The following is a 19,437-nucleotide window of genomic DNA, read 5'->3' on the forward strand; positions in this document are numbered from 1 at the left end:
TAAACGTGGACAAATATATTTTTTATCTTTCACTTGCACTCCATTCGCAGTTGTTTGTAGCATCTCTAAATGGATTAAATCAGTAATGATAATATATGCTATAAAAAAACAAAAGCATGTGCAAAGAGAGTGCAAAGAAAAATGTGAAACTAAATGCCCAAGAGCGAACAAAATAATTCTCGGTTCTGTATGATAATTTACGCTAAAGTGTGGGTGGCAGAGGGCTGTGGATTCATGAGTTGGAGCAATGCGTTCTCAAGATCAGGTTAATCGGGTGATGCAAGTCGGCTCTTACAGGCAGATGCATATTAGGGCTCATATCACCCTGTGGAAAAGCAGAAGTCTGCTCAGGTATGTAGAGCTTTAATATCCTCAAACCCAATTACCCTTGCCCTTGTATTGCATTATATGAGTATATTGAATCATCAGAGTCAGCCTATGAATCATGTCACTTTTCCTGAGTTAATAAAAAACTTTGTCTGTTTAGGAAAAAATAAAAGTTATTTTTGTAATCAAATTTACTTAGGTGTACTTTATATATCTTCCAAAACAGTAAGAAGAGGATGACTATGGCAAATCTGTTTAACACTTAGAATTATAACAAGCCATTTCTGATAATCTCCTTTTCTTATCTTGGCGTGTTTCCATTCAGTTATTCTGAACACCATCATAGCTGTGTTAAGCCCAGTTAAATTAGGCTACAAGACAGAATGACTTGAAACCTCTTTATATATTTTGAACCAAATCAGTTATGGCCATAAGCTAAACTAATTGAATCAATAACGGCTTACTGGTGCATTCAAAACAACTCGACTTGAACACCGTGATAAAGTTCAAACTCCACCTCCAAGGCGGTCTGTGGCTTCCTTTTACGGTAGAAGTTAGATGCTGTTAAGGAGTGTTCCCCCATTCCATGCTTGTACCCAACATTTCCTCCTTGAACTGACCGTTTGAAAGGGGCTAGTGGGTGTAAGGTAATTAACCAGGGCTCCTGCCTGTGGAAAAGGTCATTGAGTAAACTGTCACAACTCAGCCAACACTGCAGGGTGGTTTAGTTTTTTTTTTTTCTTTTGTTAGTGCGCATCACAGGAACACTGTTCCCTCCCTGCTGTGACCCCCAGACCACATCGCCAGATATCAGTTTTGTAATAAACTCAGATATTTCACTGGAATGAAAAAGCAAAGATTCCCCCTGACTGACTGATTAGTATGAAACACGAAATGTGGGCTTTTCACCGTTCTCTCTCAGGAAATGGAGATATGTGTCTGTTGATGGAGTGTCAGATAGCATGATATTGCATTTTCCCAGAAGCACCCAGGGAACATGAAGACAACACCATAGTGCCTTTCACAATGGCATACTTCATTCAGCGAAGCTGCTTTTATCTACAAATACAATCAAGTGCTTGTGGGTAAAAAGTGTATGATCATTCATATAGGAGAGTAATATATCCATGTAGATGCAAACGCACATACACACAAACATTCACTGTGTTTTCTTTTTTATTCATATTGTCTATTCATATTGTATAGAATTATAGATTTCCAATTTCTTCTCTCATTTCCTAGTTATCTCCAGGCTCTCTGCAGCAGCTATCCATCTGCAGTAGCTTTAAGAAGAAACACACCTAAACAATGGTGCATGTGCACATTCACACATTGATTTGCTTCACAGGGTAGGCATGGAGTAAATATAGTGCAATCGCATTATTGCTGATGTATGTTTTTCGCTCGGAGCAATGCAGTGCTCCTTCCGCGCACCAGCTTTATCAGAGTGAGATGGATGAACTAGGCAGGAAAAAAAAGTAAAATGCAGACAGGCTTTGTCTTTATTGTTGACATTTAATCAGCCCAAGGTACTGACTCTGTTGAGGGGAAATAGCTGCATCGTCAAAGGATGCCCCACCAACACTGCTTGTCTTATTTATGGGCTTAAGTAAACTAATAATAGCAAGAGATAGATGTGTCTTGTTGGCAGGTTTGCCTTGATTCTGTTTTGTGAAGGAGCAGAGAAAAGGTGGAGCCACGAGTGAAAGCTGTATCAAGCTTTTTATTTCCAGGAATTATGGGCAGAAGTGATTGCCAACAAGCCACGGGACTCCGAACAGTTGCAGTTCCCCCGCTGCTAGAAACGATGGGAGTTCAGGGCAAGGACATTTATGACTCAAGCTCTAACAGCTCCACTCTCACTTCTCTAACTCTAGTGCCAACCAGCGAAGATTTCTCGGTCTCTCCATCTATACCCAAGACCACCGTCGTCACCACCACCGCCGTGACAGTGAAGGGTCTGGGTGATACCACTGTAGCAGGAGCAGATCCAAGAGATGGGAGGGACCCCTTTGAGGACAATCGTGGCTCAGGTACAGCAGAGCCCACCGTCCCTGAGCTGCCACCAACACCCAGACGCTTCTGTGAGGCGACCAGGAGGAGAGCCATCGACTGGCCCCAGACTCACACTGGAAACACTGTGGAGAGGCCCTGCCCCAAAGGGACCAGAGGTAGGCCTACCATCTGTGTGTTTGTCATTCGGTGGTAGAGTGACTTAACATAAATGTGTTTTAATGAAAATCTTCGAGAATGCCACTCTCACTAACATTTTTCGATTTTTTAAAAACCTTATTCCACCCACTGTTCTGCCTGATGGATGCTAGCGCTTTATAGAACATCCATAAACCGCTTCTACTTTTGTTATTGTGGTCGTTTTCAAGAAATAAAAAATATCCAGGTACAATGCACAGGTGTTTTCAAGGAAAATGAAACGCACAGGGTCAATAGTATTGATAGTAAGCATGTGTTTCTGCTATTTAAAAAAAAAATCTTGTTCCAGTCCAGCTATTTTTAGTTATCTTGGTTATTCACTATGACTCTGTTAGGGGTTAACATTGCATTTTTTCCTTCTTCTTTTTTTTTTTTTTCCCATTTAACTTATAGTCAAGTTTTTCAAACATAGTCTCAAAATCACACTTTCACCTTCAAAGATCTTTTAAGATACAAAATCTATTAAGATTGCCTTGTTAGATAATGTGTTATTTCCATCTTTGCTTCTAGGTTCTAAGTCTGTGATATTTTAGGTAGGGGGCAAACCAAAGTATAGCATGATTAGAGCCTGCCACTTCCCTGAAAAATTGGTATAACTCTTCCTGATTGTTTTTCTTTTTTGCAATGAGAGAGCAGTTAAAGAGAAAAATGATGTTGCCCATTTTCCTCTCAACAGAGTGCAGAAACACTGTTTGGGAAGTTATGCAATAGAAAGTGCTACTAAGTCCAATGCTTACGAACTGTCTTAATTACACTCAGTATATTCACTGTTATCTTCTCAAATTAAAAATCACTTCTGTACGTGTAGGAAGACAGCAGTAGGTAGAACATTGTGCTGTTATACCAGTTCAGTTGACAATGATACTCACACAGAAATCTCTCACAAGTTACCTTCACACCTCATCACAGAGACTGACAGAACTGTCAAAACATGAAGCAGGGCTATTGGAGGATGAAAGTGAGAAAGAGACAATGTTTTCTCTGTGGGGGTGAAAAGGGAACAAGTCTTGGATGACATACAATATGTTGTCGCTGTTGTTGGCATTCATTAGTGTGTTTTTAGGTAGATATGCATAGCATATAAAATGTTTACAATTCTGAGATGTTTACAGGCACTAACAAACCAGCTTCCATTGTTTTTTTCTGTCGGCTTTGTCTACACTTTGTAGGAACCTGATAGTGTTTTAGTATACCTTCTTAAAAAACTTTTTTTGTTTGTGAAGACTGTACAAGGCTTTTATTTGGAAGTGGTTTTTCTTGCCAAAGTTAGTTTACTCCACCAGAGAGTCTGTATAAATGAGGGATCAGTAGAACTGTATCTGAGCAAGGTTTTGGCTTCCCTCCAACTGCCGTGTTTATTCTGTGGTACTGCAGGCATCGCCTCCTTCCTCTGCACTGTGGCAGGGAGCTGGTGCTCCAAAGGCCCAGACCTCAGCAACTGCACCTCCCACTGGGTGACTCAAGTGGCACAAAAGGTAAAACAGAAATGTTTCATTCACAAGATGTAGCAGCAAACAGACACGTACCTTAAAATCCAACATCTAGTAGCAATGTTTGACCTTTCTGCTTGCTTGGTTTATTTGTCTTATACCAGCAGAGAACTGGTCATGGGTAAATAGCATGAAAATACTTGAGCAGAAAGCAATGAGCTATCAACGAGCAAATGCCAAGTTCTTCAGTCAGTTACTGAAAATCATAGAGGCAGAGCTTCTTTCTTCACCGACTCTTCTGCTTTGATGTTCAACAGTCATGCAGGTAGAAATCTAATGGGGACGCACGGATAACAGTTAGAGTAGAATGAAACAACACAAACACACAACATATTATATTCTAAAGACAAGATTTTTCTTGAACTGAAAAACACATTACACATGCAGCAGGTTCAGAGAGGGTTTCCGGGTACTGGAAGTGTTCATTTTGGCGAACGTAGAAAAGACTTACTGAAGAACCGTGCCATGATTTTATACAACATTACTAATTATACGCAGGTTTTTGTAAAAGTCTGAAGTATAATGAAGAAAAACAGGCAGTATATACAGTAAATCAGCTTTATGTTTGACACTATTTTCATATAGACGCTACTAAGGTTGTCGAAAGCATTGGTACTTTCAAAACCTTGTTTAAAACAATGCAATCTCCATTAATGACACATTTAGACTTAGACTTAGGCTAAGACCTCTCTTTATTGATCTCTTTGGGATGACTCCCTCAAGGAAATCAAGGAAATCAGGGAAATTGAAAGCAGCTTACAAAAACACGAAGGAGGTATAAAAAATACAGTATAGGATAACCAATAAACCCTTAGCTAAATAGATACAGAAAGTATATATACAGTAAACAATATAATATGTAAACAAACAACAAATGGTAAAGTGTGAGGGCTCCAACAGGACTTCGTGGTGCATTCAGGTGCACCTCGTAGAAACTTTAACTGTTGTTGTAAAGTATTCCTCTGCCATCTAGAAATGACTTTTTCTGTACCAGCACTGTGTGCAAGAGTTAATAAATTTTTTTGTATGCCTAGGACTGTATTTTTCCTTTATGCCACGGTCTCAAGTATCAATTTTTTTTATACTACTATCGTATCGATGTTTAATATTCTAGTATTGTGACAACCATAGAAGCTAATCTGCAACATTCAAAATAAATTGCGGACAGTGATTATACAGCTTCAGAATTAGCTTGATAAACAAACACTTAGTGGGAGATAGCCCAGCTGTCAGGAATTTCTGGTATATCTGACTCAGAATTACACCTTGGAACCTGAATAGTATGCATGTTGTTCCCACTCATGTGTAATTATGGCTTGTATGATATGACATGAACGCTGCATTAGCTGTCTCTTTGTGAGGTTTAATTGACAGTGCAATTCCAAAGTCACATTTTGATTGATGTCTGTGCACGTATTGCTTCATTTCCTCTTAGTGCAAAATGGAAAAGTAAATTGGTTTCTTGTATACCAACTGCAAAAGCATCATGCCATGAATATTACTATACAGTATATATATACATTACATATTCTATAAAATTAGTATGCAGTGTGAATGAGAGCTAAGAATGGGCCAAAAAAATCCAGCCCGACCCTACCTGAGCCAGTTCTGTCCGAGCCTGACCCAACCCATTAACTGTAATTATGAGCCAGAGCTTGATTTAAACCTGACATATTTTTAATAAGTGGGCCGTTATAACTGACATTTTCAACTACAATTCCGAGGCTATTGGAGAGCAGTGTGTGCCACTTAATGCACTCGACAAAGCCGACATATATGTTGTCACTGTCGACAACTAATTTAAAAAGGTTCCATACCTCCGACTTCCCTCCAAACTTGCTCAATGTTAATTCTCCTGTTTTTATATTTGTCTTTTCATCTCCAAGCTCCGTTTTGCACGTTTAAGCTACACAGAGCACCCACAGCAAAGCAGTCCTGGTGTGATGTGTTTGAGTGGAGGAGACACGTGTTGCGTTTTATGACATTGTAACTTGTGCAACACAATTGTTACTTACTTTCCTATAATCTATATAACATTTATGATTCACATAAATTTCTCCCCACCAAATTATAATTAGGCTGATGAAATAATTATTATTTTAATTAACACGCATGAGCCCACCTCACCCTGGCCCAAGGATAGTGGTGGGACATTTCAGCCGGACTCAGGCAGAGAATCTAAACTCTAATATGAATTGGGTCATAGCTCAATTAAGGCAGGTTTAGGGGAAAACACTTTGCCATCACAAACTGCCGACTGCTGAAATGCACTGATCACAGATGAGGATAGAAACACTTGACAGCTAAGCATTGATTCAAAGTGTTTTTTTCTTTTTCTTCAGATTGTGTGTTACAGCTTTGCTATTTCGTTTCCCTGCAAAACATGCAATCACTGTGTTGATGTTCATTCCGCACACAAATATTTTCCTTCTGAACGAGCAATATTATAAGGGATTATGACTCTCGAGGTGTACATGGGATACATTATTTCAGCTTCAGCTTGCAGAACCATCTCAGGCCTGCTTCACTGACGCTTCACTGACACCCCATGTTTTTCCTCGTTGCTGTTTTTAGATTCGAAGTGGTGAAAATGCTGCTAATTTAGCCAATGAGCTGGCACGCCACACACAGGGCCCGGTGTTTGCCGGTGACGTCAGCTCCTCGGTGCGCCTGATGGAGCAGCTTGTGGATATCCTGGACGCTCAGCTGCAGGAGCTCAGGCCCAGTGAGAAGGACTCAGCTGGACGCAGCTTCAACAAGGTACTGTGAAATTCCTGTCTAGCCTAAACATTGCCCCCAACTCTGTGACAGCATGACTCAGGAAATTAATTAGCAGGACACCTACCAATATACACAAACATAAACCCGTGCATGCATTCACACACATTCATGGACGCGATCAGTCTCAAGTGAGGGGGATAGGAAGGCAGATCTAGCCCTGAGGGGTAGCTCATTCCACTACATTTTCCTGGTAATTACCGGCTTTGGAAATACAGGCTCACCTGTCAGTCCTGCCTTAAAAGAGCTAATGGCCATGACCCTTCACCAACACAAAGTATAACTCTATATAACTCTTTATTGCTGACAAATGCAGAGCCGCTCTCTCCCGGAGCTTCTGCGGGCGCTCGTCAAGAAATGAGCAGGCCTGAGACGTGCCTACATTTCTCAGCTGCAGGCCGTCTCATGGAGAGATGAGTGACAGTTTGAAAAATTACTTTATTATTCTGGCTTTCTATACAGCAGTCGCTCTGTAAACAAGGTTACTTGCACCAAAGTGACACCCGCTGTTGGTGCCTTTATGTTAAAGACAGCTGCATTGCTATTACCCATTTGAAGATAAGAGCTTACAGGTTTCTCCCTTAGTTGTACATCACAACAATAACAACAACAACAACAGTGTATGACCGGCTGATGACAGGCAACAATGACAAAAGTGATGGGACCATAACAGTGGGTTTTTAAAAAAAAAAACTAGAAATCAAACACATGCATGATTTGTATTCAAGGAGCTAAAACCCTGATATGGTCCCCTAAGTTTCATGCAGCCCTTTCCCACAACTCAACAAGTGGTAAATGGCGGTGTGGTGTCCAGTATTGTATTTTTATTTGGATCTCTTTTAGCTTGTTGGCTAATCTTCCAAGCGTCCATGAGTCCACTCTTCAAAGAGTCATCATGTCTTGGTTAAAGAAACATTTCCCTGTGTGTGTGTTTGCAGGAGGGGTTTATTATGTGGATGTTATTATCTGGATGCAAAGAACATTTTATGTCTTTGTTTTCCAATTCTGTGTGAGAGCCCCGGTATGTGATTTTCTCAAATTTGACTCAATTAGGTGGGAAAAGGTGACTTATTTAATGCCAAGAAACCAACAAAGGATTTTTAAAAAGAGCTTATTGTACTATATTTTTCTCTCCATGACATGAAATACAAATGACCTCATCCCACGTTGTTTATCTTCTCAATACATTTTAAAGCATTGCTAATGGGGAGCATCAGAATCTAGCCTCAGCATTTTTTACTCCACACTACTGTGCACTTCTCATCTCCCCTCACTATTATGTGATCCATATTCGTATTTAGAATTCCCCTGAAAAGCATTTCAAGGTTGTAGTTTACAGACCTGTGCTTTTTTTTCAATAATTCTGTAATTTATGGTAAGTGGCATGATTTAATGGTTCATGTGTTCTTACCACCTCTTTCTACAATCTGTCTTTTGTGCTTGATCCTCTTTGTTGTGTGGAAAAGCTTCAAAAAAGAGAGAAGACATGCAGGGCGTACATGAAGGTATAACTACTACTGTAGGCTTTCCGTGTTGCTTTTGTACCCCCGATCGCTTGACCAGCAGCATGCGGCACTGTCTGTCTCTATGTCCTTGATTGTCTTGTTACAGTTGGTGCCTGGTGACCTGCTTCCCCATCTGACTCTGCTGTCTGTTCCCCCGTCATGTCTGTCCATCTGAAGATGCCACGTCAATATCACCCAGTCTTTGTCCTGTTTCCCCTCCTCTGTGTACTATCACTTGTACATCTTTCTCTCATTTTTTCGCTCTCCTTACTTTCTTCCTCCCCCACTTTCTCTCTCTCTCTCTCTCTCTCTCTCTCTCTCTCTCTCTCTCTCTCTCTCTCTCTCTCTCTCCCTCTCTCTCTCTCTCCATCTCTCTTGTCGGCTCTTCATACATTGTGTGAATAATTGCCTTCCCACGGTCGTAATTGCACCTCCCTGTCAGCCAGAACTGTGATCAAAGTGGCAGTGTGCTCAATTTTCACTTGCTTACATTGTACAATTTCTAGTCTCCCTTGTCCCCTTAGCAAAAAAAGAGCCTCCTCTCCCGTTGCCGGCGTGTTTTTATCTGTGAGATTAATTTCTGAGTCCATTAATATGTTTGTATTTCATTCTGATTTTTCAGTCTTTCTTTTCCCCTAGATATTTAGTTTTTCTTCTGCTGTTCTGAGTATATTTCCTCGGGTACGTTTGTGCTGAAAGACAAGGGCATGGTGCAAACTCTGGGGAGGAGATGCCTTACATGGCATAATCCAAATGAACAGATTTTGTATTTTTTAGTGGCTCATGGGAGCTCCCTACAAGTTTGAGTTGTTTTTACTCACGATCTCATTTTACTGATAGAAAATGGCAATACATTTTATGTTAAGCCTGCCAGTGTATCAGTACATCACTTTGATCCAGACAGATATCTCAACAACTGTAGGATGGACTTTCACAATATTTTGCACAGACATTCATGGTGCCCAGAGGATATATCCTAATGGCATTGGTGATCCCCTGTCTTTTCCTCTAGCGCCACCAAGAGGTTGAAATGTATGGTATCAAAAGAGTTTTCTGCCGATTTAGCATCACACTCCTATTACATCGTCTGACTCACAATGGACGATGTTAAAAACCACTATGAAAATGAATGCAGCATCGGAGCACGTCATCTTTTATTCCGCCCATTTTTCTTTGTCATCAAAACCTGGCACCTACATTACTCACAATGCCAACAGTTCAGGCAGTTTTGCAACTACAGTAGCAGCTAATTCCACTTGGCGCCTCAAGCTTCTAGCCTCAAGCAGAGATGAGGAGGGCGGGAAACTCACTTCTTTAACTCCACACACCCAGATTTCAGGCTTGTAGTCTGCAGCCCCAATTGATGCTGACTCAAGTGACATCAGTCGAGGTAATTTATCAAACTTTGCGCCACTCCTTTTGGTGACACAAGGACACACAGTAAAATATCTCAACAACTATTGGAGGGATTTCCATTCAAAATTTGGTGCAGACATCAACGAATTTTAATAACTTTGGTAATCCCTTAACTTCTCATCCAGTGTCATCATTAGGCTAGAATTTTAGTTGCAAAACCAATAACTATCCATTGGACTCAGCCTTGTGTGTAGTGCTAATAAGCAAATGTTAGCATCCTAAGACGCTACACTATGATAAGACAAGTTAAAGCCTTATTGATCCCCAGAGGGGAAAGTCAGGTGTTGCAGCAACGCAAATACAGAAATAAGCAGGGGAAAAGATAAATAGAAAAGTAAAAATAAACTAAGAATACATAAAATCGGAAGTAGAAAAAAAAGAGAGATGGTGAATTTGATAAACATTTCACCTCCCAAACGTCAGCATGTTAGCATTTAACTTAAAGCACTGCCATAGCTACACTAAGTGCACCCTCACAGAGCCGCTAGCATGGCTGCTGGCTTATTTTTGTGACACCACTCATCATCCGCTGCTGCTCTTGAAATCAGTGCTGTTGTCCGCGTGCTCGTTCACCGAGCTCATTTCATTTTTCCATCCGTAGCAAGCTGTGGGGGCTCCTCCGGTAGCACCCCTGTGATTCGTATGTGACTTCCACCCAGGCGGGAATTAGAGACGATTCAGTCCGAACATGGATTCTCTCTGTGCTACACAAATTAGAGACAGCCGACTTTTTATTCCCCTTTTGGATACCATGGGTCCTTTGAGGATGGCTCACCAGAGGAGGGGGGCGGGGGGAGACCATTCATTTAGTGTCTGTCTGGTTGTAATGGTTCCAACCCTGTAATGGCCAGTGCTCTCTACCCTGCACACACTCATACACACACGCATACACACACACACACACACACACACACACACACACACACACACACACACACACACACACACACACACACACACACACACACACACACACACACACACACACACACACACACACACACACACACACACACACACACACACACACACACACACACACACACACACACACACACACACAAACACATACACACACACACACACACACACACACACACACACACAGAAGGAGACTCAACTCCCATCATAGTCACAGCTCACAAGCTTCCAGTTGCCTGCAAGGTCAGGGCTACAGAGATTGATTTCTGCGCTCTGGCAGAGATATAAAGACATGCTGAGAGCCCTGTGTCTGGATACAGTCATCATCACTGTGGTTAATATGAGCTCAGTGGTTAAATGTTGCGGTTAATCATAAATTGTGCAGAGTTTGGTTGATCCCCTTTCTTGTTATTCCAGGCAAACGGATAATCCTGTCTGTGGTCAATTAGTGTTTTGGGTAATCACAGCTGTGACTAATTGGTACAGTGGGCAAGGGCTTGTTATGGTTAATTACCATTATTGTCGTGGGCATTGCTGCGGTTAATGGCACCTATGGTTAAATTGTCACTTCAATTCATCACACCGAGGGTTGAGCTTGATTCTGAATTTTTGTCGACATTGCGTTCAGTTGTGTCAGACACGAGTCATGAACTCTTCCAGGGTCAAAGGAGAATCTTGTTTTATCAACATATAATACTGTGTGGGTTATGTGGAATGTTTTGCTTACTTACTGCTTATCAGAAAGCAGGAAATGAAAGGATGCCATTGAAAACAAGCAGAAACTTCCCCCCAATCTTAACTCAAACTGCCACTCCGGACTTGGATTTCATGGTAATGCCCACTTTCCTCCAGGAGAATAGTGTTCAAGGCCATCATTGGCAGATCACTGGAAAATAAGACTATTGTTCATAGTGGTAATTGTTGGTTTGGAAAATAACTGCTTAAAACCAGAGATTGAGAAAGCAGCATTGTAGACAGCTTCATCCATTTAAAGGAAACATTTGGTTTGTATTTCCTCTACCCCTGAAGCACTTTTACATTATTCAAAAAAGAAATTGATTGAAAATGAACTTCCTGAGATTAGGCTATTTTTCACAAACAGAATATTAAATAATATATAGTGTATTTTTTTAATCATCATTATTATTTTAGTTACCCTTGACTTTCTTGAACATTCATGTTTTCAGTCGGAGTGATCTTGATATTTCAGTGTCAGTTGCTGTGCTGCCATGCATGCCTTTTTTTGTTTTTTTTTCATCATTTGCTGCTCGGTCCCGGCTCTTTGTTGTTTAACTGAAGTTATGATGGGAGGAAACAGCAAGCTGACATTTTACTTGTCTCCATGGATACAGGCAATTGTGGACACTGTTGACAACCTCCTGAGGCCGGAAGCTCTGAAATCCTGGAAAGACATGAATTCCACGGAACAAACACATGCCGCCACAATGCTACTGGATACCCTGGAGGAAGGGGCGTTTGTCCTTGCAGAAAACCTAATCGAGCCAGCGATCGTAAAAGTGCCTGCAGAGAATATCAGTAAGTTCCTCTTCAATAACTATAAAAGTACATATACACAACTGTCCGTCACAATGTATGATGCTGATGGTTATTCCTCTTTTTTGGCTGTGCACTACCTATCAATAAATTGTTTTAAACTGACTGGTCAAATTGTCTTTAGGGGGATTTTTTTTTTTTTTTAGCTATTCGCCAAGTAGAATAAGGATTTAATAAAGGAGACATGAGCTTTCTAATGTCAAATAAAAGATTTATCTAAAAACGAAAAAGCAATGTCCTCACAGGCAGTGTATTAGCATGATCTCACTAATTTAAGTCAACTTGGTGCAGTGAACTGTCATATTTCTACTCATTGCTCTTTGTTGCTATGGTTATGGTCGCCTACTCACCATTTTTTGTTGTATACCTCATTGATTTTTAATCTTTTTCTTGCATAGTCAAGACACCTCTTTGAAAATGTGCTGCAAGATGAACTGTCCAGACCTCTGTGGGGAAAACAAAGAAACCAATTGAATGGCATTGTTCGATTCACACAGCACTCTATCTGCTCTCTCCGAGCCTTTCTCATTAAGTGGTAGTTAGCTAAGCTGATAAGGACTAGTTGCTCTGTCTCTACCAAAAGCGCTGATTAATACATTGTGTAATTTGCTGCATATTGGCTACTTAATCACTGCATTCAGACAGTTTTTTGTGAGCTTGTCAAGCTCTCGCTTATCTGCACATTAGAGATAATATTCCAGCAGAGAAACATAAAAACAGTCATATAACCAAACACACAACCTCAGAGAACAGCATACCTACCCTCCCTTGAAGAGTTGGGAAAAAATGTGAAAATGATTGTTGCTCCTAATTAGCAACAATCATTTGTCAAAGCCAAAGCGGCACCTCCAGGCGGGCATCAAGGGCATGACGAGGGAAAAGGGAGGGACAGCGAAAAGAGAGAGCTAGATACTAGACAGAGGGGGTAGTGCAACCAGAGAACAATTCCTCATCTCCGTCTGTCAGAAGCCATCTATCTGAGGAAGTGAAGCCATTTCTGATGGGAGGGAGTGTGCTGATACGTGTGTCCTCCTGACCCTTCAGTAATTTCACACATCAAAGGGAGCACCACCCGGCAGCTGGCATGCCGGAGAGAGGGGCTGCTGGAATTTGGAGGATTTTCACAGATTTGCTCGTCGAGCCCAGAGTTATCTGAACCCACAGGGGAGAGAAAAAAGTAAAAGTAAAAGCTCAATGATATTTTTGATCCTATGAATATTTGACATTCATGCGGCAGTAGGCTGCATGCTTGCATTTTCTCATCTTCTATCACCGCGCTTGTTATTTTTTTCTTTTGCTTTTGCCTCGAAGGCTTTTACAATGCCAACCAACAGCTTACTGACTTACTGACTGTTTTTTTTAAAGTAAATGACACTCTACGGGGTCTTGCCAATGAGATTAGATTACGTTACAATGAAGTTTGAGTCTTTACACGTCCCCTGCCGGGCCTTAGCGACAAGGCTTTATTAAACACCGTACTGCTTTTGAGATGTTGCCAGGGAGTAACACATCTCTCTCTTTCTATCTCCCGCTCGTTCCCCTCACCTCCTGCCATCTCTCAGTGTTGGATGTGTATGTGCTGAGCACCGACGGTCAGGTGCAAGACTTCAGGTTTCCTCAGACAAGCAAAGGTGGAGCCTCTCTTCAGCTTTCCTCCAACACAGTCAAAGTCAACAGCAAAAATGGTGAGAAAAATAAAGTTGATGCAGAAACATTTAATCTTAGTTAATTTTATTTTCCTTTTTGGTTGTAAAAGAGTTATATGAGGTTGCAAAGAGTTATATGAGAATATTGATACCACTCCCATGGCTATACTATAGAACTAAACACATGAGGTGATTGGCTTAGCTTAAGGAACTATTTCTTGACAAACAGGTAATTGTCGCAACTTCCTGTACCCCCATGCTTTCCAAATTATCAAACTAGTCCTTTATTAAGCCTGTGAATGGTCTCATTTGTCCAGTCCATCAAATTGCTTTGGGGATAGTCCTTTTCTAACATATGACATCTCAGAAGAGCGCTACATGATCCTGGACAGCAACCATTTCCGTGGTTTAGAATAAAGATCACAATTTTCACAAATTTCCAGGTCATGTCATTAAAATGAGTCTACAAGAGAAGCTTGTATGTGTTTTTAAAAAGGCAGTTGCTAACAGGTGGCTGAATGAGACTACAAACCTCATCACGCCACTCAGTTGGAAGCCTAACGTTAGCTTTTTTACTTCTGATGATCGCGTTTACACTTCAGAAATCATAAAAGTGGTGTTCATTTGTTCAGGTTTATCTTGCTGAACAAAACTTTTAAGTATCACAAACTTTTGTTCACCGCAGAGATTATTTTCTGCAGTATCCAAAATCCAATGGAAAATTCCATTTACTTTTTTTGTCAAAGGAACCAGGCCGATGCTAACTTCTGGGTCTGCCTACAAAAATATGTCATCCCTGCAGCACTCTATTCCTAAGTTGAAATAACAATGGAGAGTGGTATCAACCCTATGACTCCTGAGAAACTGAATGACCGTTGTTCCCAAACTGTGGAACCACTCCTGTAGGGTTTGGTATAGTCATACAATAAATGAGAAAATCTCTTTTCACAAAAATATTTGTTTTATTTAACCTTTATTTACTCAGGCAAGTCATTAAGAACAAATTCTTATTTATAATGGTGTCATTTGTAATTGACTTGTTTAGGCTCCCTCCCTGATTGTATGATTTCCCGTTGCAGGTGTTGCCAAGCTGGTATTTGTGCTCTATAAACACCTGGGTCAGTTTCTCAGCACCGAAAACGCCACACTTAGGGGAATGGGGGATCTAAACAAACGCAACCTCTCCCTCACCGTCAACTCCCACATCCTGTCAGCTTCTATCACCAAGGAGTCCAGCCGTGTGTTTGTGGCCGACCCCGTGATCTTCACACTGGAACACCTGGATGTAAGATTCCTCCTGAGACTCACCCGGACCCATGCTGTAGAGCTGGAGTGTTACAATACTGAAACAGCTGCACAAGCTTTTGTAGTGAAGGGCAAACACAGCCCTTTGATGGATCATTGTTGTAGAAAAAAGGTTGGAGTAAAGAGAAGCCATCTATATTATTCAATTTTGTCATGGGTGGTGCGACTAGCACAGTAACGCCTGAGCCACACAGTCTTTGTGGGGTTTTTTTCAGCGCACACGCGAACCTGAGCAGTGTGGCTCAGCTGCGGCTCAGCTGCGGCTCGGCTGCGTGTTGGCTGCAGAACATCTAAAGATTTGATGTCTTGCTTGTTTTTTTTCCCAGGTAATGTGTGGTTGGCAGCAAAAAGAGACAGGGAAATGGTCTTTTGATAGTCATTTTGACATCATAACAGCATTTTCACTACAATAATGTATGTGTATATGTAGAATATGGCACAGACATGAAAAATATGAATCTATTTAACTCAACACTTCCTGTTTATGTTTCAAATTAAACACTCTTTCTGTGGACTGAATCTGAACCTTCTCTATCTCGAATTAAACATTATATTACTTTATCATAGGCAAACTCCATGTAGAAAGGCAGGTAATTTAACAGATGCTTACTGATAAAACATACAAACACAGACACACAGAAGGTACACTGGCATCCTGTTTCTTACAGTTGAAGAAATGAAATATGAAATAAGAAATGCAAGGTGCGTTTGTGTACAATCATACATATTGCAGGGCCTGTTCATATATGATTAATCATTGTTCTCTCTGTGTATTTGTGTTTTGTAGAAGGAGCACTATTACAATCCCAACTGTTCCTTCTGGAATTACTCAGAGCGGAGCATGATGGGATACTGGTCCACTCAGGGCTGTAAACTGCTGGAAACCAACAAGAGCCACACCACTTGCTCCTGCAGTCACTTGACCAACTTTGCCATCCTCATGGCTCATCGGGGACATGTTGTAAGTGGCCCACTCCTTGTGGTTTGCACAAGCTATTTTTGTGTCTCAGTTTAGTTGTTCTTCCATCTTGCTGACAGATTTGTGAACACACGGCAAGAACAAGAATGGCATTTCGGTAGAGATAATTACATGCTGGAGGAGAAGGTAAGGGTGGGGGAGGAGGGGCGAAGGTGGTGAAAAGGAAGCAGGCTGTCACTTCAAAAGAGCGAGATTGTGAATCAGGATAGGAAACGCCGTACCATTATCGGAAGTAATTATATTTTACCTATGGTCCGTGTCTAATATTCCCCCACGCGTATGTCGATGAGATTCATGGGAAACAGTGTAACCTCAGCTTTAACGTATGTTTCCGCCCTTCTTGAAGTGGTGTAGGATCCATTTATTCGTGAAATGCAATTACAATCCAATTACATGATAAATAGCATGTGTAGCGAGGACCTAGCCAGTAATAAATGTGGAGGGTAAGTTTGTGGTTTGTTTAATAATATGTCCCATTTCATGAACTCTCTCCTTGTCATCTGTCTTAACCTCAACCTTAACCACAACTTGAAACCAGAACCCAGAGGCTAGGCTTAGCCTCACACCAATTCCCTGCACATCACTTCAACTGCAACGCCTGCCCTCAATAAAATTACAAATATCACAGGGAGGAATTGCTTCACTTTCAGGCCGCCATGTCCTTGAGTGATATTTTGTATGGTCAAGTCTGCTATTTTCACATTTTGCCTGGTGCCCATCTTCAAACACACATCAGTTTTCGATTTTCTGAAACACGGCGCGATTTGACCTCAAAAAGGAGAACCCACATTTGAACGTTGCATCGCGTGGTCGCGGTTCTTTGGTGGCAGATTTTTAAGCTGATGTCACTTTCTGCAATATAAGCCCCATTATGTGATCCAAGCATTTTCAGTTTGAGTGCAAAATTCATGAGGTACGATTAGTTCAAAGGACACTGTTGCAGTTAATTTAATACCAGCTGTCTTACGAGACGTTCATGTATGTGGTCCTCTGAAGTCTGCTGATATGCGCTCCAGATCAACACTAACATGAACACAACCTGACGACACAAGATGTACGAAATCCGGGTAGACAGTTGGACGAGTTTGTTGTCCCTTTACCGCCACCAACTGCACTACCGACAATCAAACATTTCCACTACATAAGTTTTGTTGACAATTTCTGGCGCGTTTTGAGTTTTTCTTTTGTGAATGCAAACCGGACCAGCTGAAAGATTTAAACAATGACCCCACCTTAGCCATGAACCTGCCTTAACTCATGTTACTGTGAATTTTGTCTCCCACCTCTTCTGTTGAAAGAGCTGTTGCTGTTCTGTTGCTATAGGCATGTGACCCTTGTTGTATGACAATGTGTCTGTCCCTCCGCAGGGGGAGGGAAGTGTCCATGAGCTTCTTCTCACCGTTATCACGCGGATGGGTATTGCCGTGTCTCTCGTCTGCCTCGCCATCAGCCTCTTCACCTTCTGCTTCTTCAGAGGTCTGCAAAGCGACCGCAACACCATCCACAAAAACCTCTGCCTCAACCTCTTCATTGGCGAGCTTGTTTACCTTGTGGGCATCAACATGACAGAACCGAAGGTATTGTGGAAATTATACTTCAGAGGGTTTTTAAAAAATTACCTACTTTGCTCATTTTTAGGTTTAAATAAATAAGTTAAGAGTTATAGAGTATAAGCGTTAAGGAAAAGCATAATAGGTCTCGTTTAACGTTCACACTGGTGATGAATGGGCTCATCTGCTGCGATGGACCTCTAAACTTTTCTCCTTCGATTTTTCTTTAAGTGGCTGTGGTTAGCAAAAAGATCCACATCCAATACCACATATATATTCTGTATCTTATTCCAACACTTAAAGATCTACGCTGCAGACTGAGGGGAATATTCAAACTCAAGATGATGGTTCTTTTTTCTATGGCTGCTCCATTTTATCAAATAGAAATATTCTAAACACGATTTTTTTAGACACCGCTCTTCTACATGTTGTCTGTCTTTGGAAAGTTTGGGATCCTAAGTAATCTTCAAATAAAACTCTATGGCTTTGAACAAAGGTTGTTTGCACAATGGGCACTTTAACGGTGGAGTGGATCTTTGGGAAACTGTACAGCTCTGGGCAGGTAGTGTGTAGTAGCTTTATCAAAGAGTTTCTAAAAAATGGCTGCCTTCTGCTGCGGCAAAATATTGAGCTCAAGCAACCCCTTTCGCATAACATGAAGTCATTTTAATCAAATTAAAAATATTGATCAACAGCTTTAGGCAGAGCCAACCTTTGGTTAATGGCCTATGCTCTATTAAAAAGGAACAATCATCCTAAGTAAGTAAGTTAAGAAAATCCACTACTTGATTCTAATGTCACCAGTCATTGGACCTTTAAACCCTAAGCAAAAGCAAAGTCATGAGTAACAAGGAAAAGTCAGTTTCAACTAACCCAAAACTATCCCTCTGGACAAGCCCTTACATATGTAATGTCTGCATGTGTCTTCCTGTCAGCTGGTGTGCTCCATCATCGCTGGTGTTCTCCACTTCTGCTTCCTGGCTGCGTTCGCCTGGATGTGCCTGGAGGGCGTGCAGCTGTACCTGATGTTGGTTGAGGTGTTCGAGAGCGAGTTCTCACGCAGGAAGTACTACTACGTCTCGGGGTACCTCATCCCTGCTGTGGTGGTGGGCATCTCAGCAGCCATCGACTACAGGAGCTATGGCACCCAGCGGGCGTAAGTGTGACGTCTGTAGATGATCTAGAGAGTCTTCTTTTGTGGGATAAAAATGAGGAGCATTAGTCATCCCTTCTCTCCATCACCATGCATGTATGTGCTAATGATAGCAATATTGTGAAGATATTCAGTTGTGACAGGGTGTAAATTTCAAGAGGCTGTGAGCAAGGGCTACAGTACATCATTAACGAATATGCTGCCTAGCTTCACTAGGCCGCTGGGTTTTTATTCCTTGCATGTGGATAATTGCCAGCCTTGTCAGTTAAAAGTTTATGTACTTCTCCACTGGTTTTCATCGAAGCAGAAAGCTTTATGATTTGTAAGACTGCAGTTCTCTAATTTATGGAATTAAAGTAAATCCTTTTTTTTTTTTCAAACTCCATTTTATTGCTGTAGTGTTCACTTTCTTTCTGTTTCCTGGTGATAAACACAGACCGACGTGCAATTCATTCTTGAACTGTCTACAATACATTGTTTACTGTTCAGAGTCTTAGGTATGCACAGCCCACATTTGTAGACCTTGCAGTCATGAGTCCAATAACTGCTGCCTTTAGACTGCAGCCTTTCATGGCACAGGGCCAACGCTCCCTCAAGGTCGG

The 19,437-nt window shown here is 41.3% G+C and overlaps 1 protein-coding gene across 9 annotated transcripts in view; it reads left to right on the forward strand.

Moving 5' to 3' along the window:
• The window catches only part of adgrl2b.1 (adhesion G protein-coupled receptor L2b, tandem duplicate 1), an 87,809-nt gene that overhangs the window by 52,164 nt on the left and 16,208 nt on the right, over positions 1-19,437 (forward strand). For 7 of the 9 annotated variants that reach the window (XM_083928685.1, XM_083928687.1, XM_083928693.1 and 4 more), the window contains 10 exons: positions 2,205-2,498; positions 3,913-4,013; positions 6,603-6,788; positions 8,273-8,311; positions 12,001-12,184; positions 13,765-13,887; positions 14,928-15,133; positions 15,941-16,114; positions 17,500-17,709; positions 18,618-18,838. In XM_083928685.1, the coding sequence (XP_083784811.1) occupies positions 2,205-2,498; positions 3,913-4,013; positions 6,603-6,788; positions 8,273-8,311; positions 12,001-12,184; positions 13,765-13,887; positions 14,928-15,133; positions 15,941-16,114; positions 17,500-17,709; positions 18,618-18,838 (1,738 nt within the window). The remainder of the gene's footprint in view (positions 1-2,204; positions 2,499-3,912; positions 4,014-6,602; positions 6,789-8,272; positions 8,312-12,000; positions 12,185-13,764; positions 13,888-14,927; positions 15,134-15,940; positions 16,115-17,499; positions 17,710-18,617; positions 18,839-19,437) is intronic. The other 2 variants (XM_083928686.1, XM_083928688.1) reach the window with 1 other exon arrangement.

Source organism: Echiichthys vipera, assembly GCF_963691815.1.
Source record: "Echiichthys vipera genome assembly, chromosome: 15".
Taxonomy (NCBI): Eukaryota; Metazoa; Chordata; class Actinopteri; order Perciformes; family Trachinidae; genus Echiichthys; species Echiichthys vipera.